Source organism: Trametes versicolor (assembly GCF_000271585.1).
Source record: "Trametes versicolor FP-101664 SS1 unplaced genomic scaffold TRAVEscaffold_182, whole genome shotgun sequence".
NCBI lineage: Eukaryota > Fungi > Basidiomycota > Agaricomycetes > Polyporales > Polyporaceae > Trametes > Trametes versicolor.
The window spans coordinates 1-2,649 of record NW_007360502.1 but is presented as its reverse complement, the minus strand read 5'-3'; the positions used below and the strand labels follow the sequence as shown (position 1 = coordinate 2,649).

Genomic DNA, 2,649 nt, shown 5'->3' with positions numbered 1-2,649 from the left:
CTACATATCCTCATCTTCACGCCCGCTTTGATGCCAATGAGTTCCGCAGCCCCTACTTTGGCCGTTGTTTTTATGTTATCCGCTCTTCTGATAACCATTTGCATTGGCAGACTGCAATTCGAAAGGAGGATCTTTCGGGGTGGGAGTATACCAGACCACTTGATGAGTACCCTTCTGTTTACGAGATAGATCCCTTTTTTTCAAGTCATTTTTACCTTATTCCTCCCCCTCCCCTTTTGCCTCCTTACCCAGATAGTGAATTGAACGTACTACAGGCTTCTGGAGATCTGGTTGATATTGCCCCGTCTACGTTCAAGCCCTTTATGAATGTAACTTACCCGGTCGCTAGAAAATGAACAATGTATGTGTCCAGCTCGGACTCCTCCTGTTCCCAATATTGCCACAATGTGGTGTCACAGTCCCCTTGATGCTCACCCCACAATGCCACATTCATGAGATTTGGTGCCTGAGCGACGGACACTTAGGGAGCACGCAGGAGTCGAGCGAGTCGAGCGAGTAAGCAAGATGAGAGCAGCAGGCGAACAGCGCATTTGCGTGGTGTATTAACAAGTAACAAAGGGTGAGTGGGAAGCAAACGCGTAAGGTGTGCGTATACGGGGTGGGCGAGGTATAAGAGGTCAGTGCGCCGCCACTACAGCAATGACATTTATATGTTGCCATCTACTTACAAACCCTTTCTAAACATGGCCTTTCCGGTCACAATCTGACCAGGTCCTTCTGCTGTGCTTATCTTGCCAAACCAATGTGACAATGCATTTGAAATTGGGTGACAGGATGTTTGACTCTGTGCCACGCTCCAATTTCTGTGTCCGCCAATGATTGACTTGCCCTTCGACATTCTTCTAGAGATCGCTAAATGGTCTTGCAGCCCGTGGTCCTCTTTGAAGAAATTTGCAGATGATTATCCAGCTCCTGAAGCCACTGCTTATGACAAATCTTTGTTTCTGTGGCAGCTATCTCTGCGTCGGGTCAACCGCACATTCTATGCCTCACTTGTTCCACCATTTCCCTCGGCTTCCGTTTCCATTTCATCCCCAAAGGTCCTAGAAGCTTTGTTCCTCGCGGTCATCGGCTTTGAACATGGTCTTTGCAAGTGTGGTCTCCAAGAGAAATCAGAACACCGTCCATTTCTCCAGGTTGTGGAGCTCTGCTTTCAGGACTCAGTCGGCCAGAGCTGGGATCATCTTAGATCACTCGCCAACCAGGCTCTCCCCTATATGCGTCTACGAGAGATCACCATTCCAATCAACTCTCTTACTTCAGGGCTGACATTGTCGCTGATCGCGGGATGGTGGCCAGGTGGGCAGGCAAGTGGGGTAGAGGTCTTGAATGTGCATCCTGGACTTCTGTTGGTGCGCCTGTTCCAGTCTTATCATATTACCTATCTAACACGGTTCAGTTCTATGGGGAAATCCATCATGGCAGCCCTTGGAACTCCTTTGATCAATGGATCATTTCCCTCAAGTTGTATCCAGATCTCGTCACTCTCACCATGGCCGACACCTGGATCACATTCCCCTTCCATTCCTACCCTCACCCACAAGCCGACCTCTCACCCACACACCAGCTAGAGCGTCTTCAGGCCTACCTGAGCTCTCATGAAGAGGAGCTTCGGCGGGCAGAGCGTGAAAGCATTATGGCAACATACAAAGAGCTCCCGTCCCTACGCAGACTTTGCTACGAGTACTGTGCAAGGCGTGACGGTCCATACCGTTTTTCCTACACCACTATCGCTCATAAGTCAAAATATGATGCAGCTCATGCTGAAGTACAATGAGGATGCACGTACCGCTGTTCAACATGATCCAGACTTTGGGCGGGATGTTCGCCTGCTTGGGTGGGCAATATGGGGACAAGATGGATCTGTCCAGGGAGCAGACATGTGGACGATAGGTGAGTCACACTGATGTTGTCTTTTTACCTGGAGTTTGATCTGAAAAATCATGTAGGCTTTAGGAAAACATATTAATCAATATTGAAAATCACTGGTGAACGCACATTATTTTGACCTATCTGTGAAGTGCATGATGTACTAACAGACGCTGCACATCCAGGTTCCAATTGAGATGCACGTTCAACCGTGGGAATGCGTAGTGTCGATGTATGATGTGTCAATGTTCATTTTTGTTTCACACACGCACCACCATGGCCACGACTCGCGTTCTCGACACACCTGAGCTCCTCTCCCTCATTGGCCGTGCCTGCTGTCTGCCATGGCAGTGCTACAACAAAGATGAGGTTCAGGGCGACTCTGACCTCCATGAAGTCCTTGCCCTGCGCACGGTGTCTAGGGACTTCTACCACCATTTATCCCGCCCCTTTCCCCGCACCGCATTGAGCATCTGCACGGCCCACCAACTTCACAGCCTCTTTTTGGATGTCATAGCATTTGAAGAGCGTGGATGTCGATGTGTACTCAGCGGTGGTGATCCGCGGCGCGTCCACATCAACTTTCTCAATCTTTATCTTCTCGAGGTCGACTTGCACAATGAGACTGACAATGGCCCTCTGCTCTGGGAAATTGCTCAACGTGCCACCCCATACATGACGAACTGGACGGAACTCAACATCGTCATCAGCGACAACTCGTCCACAACAATGCTGAGCCGTGCCGGACACTGGTGGAGA

The 2,649-nt window shown here is 49.8% G+C and overlaps 1 protein-coding gene across 1 annotated transcript; it reads left to right on the top strand.

Moving 5' to 3' along the window:
* Positions 1–1,513: 1,513 nt before the first annotated feature.
* Positions 1,514–1,798, top strand: TRAVEDRAFT_54793 (uncharacterized protein; the record flags this gene model as incomplete). Its single annotated transcript, XM_008047728.1, has 2 exons — positions 1,514–1,709; positions 1,779–1,798. The coding sequence occupies 2 exons, from the start codon at positions 1,514–1,516 to the stop codon at positions 1,796–1,798; spliced, it is 216 nt and encodes a 71-aa protein (XP_008045919.1).
* Positions 1,799–2,649: the final 851 nt, after the last annotated feature.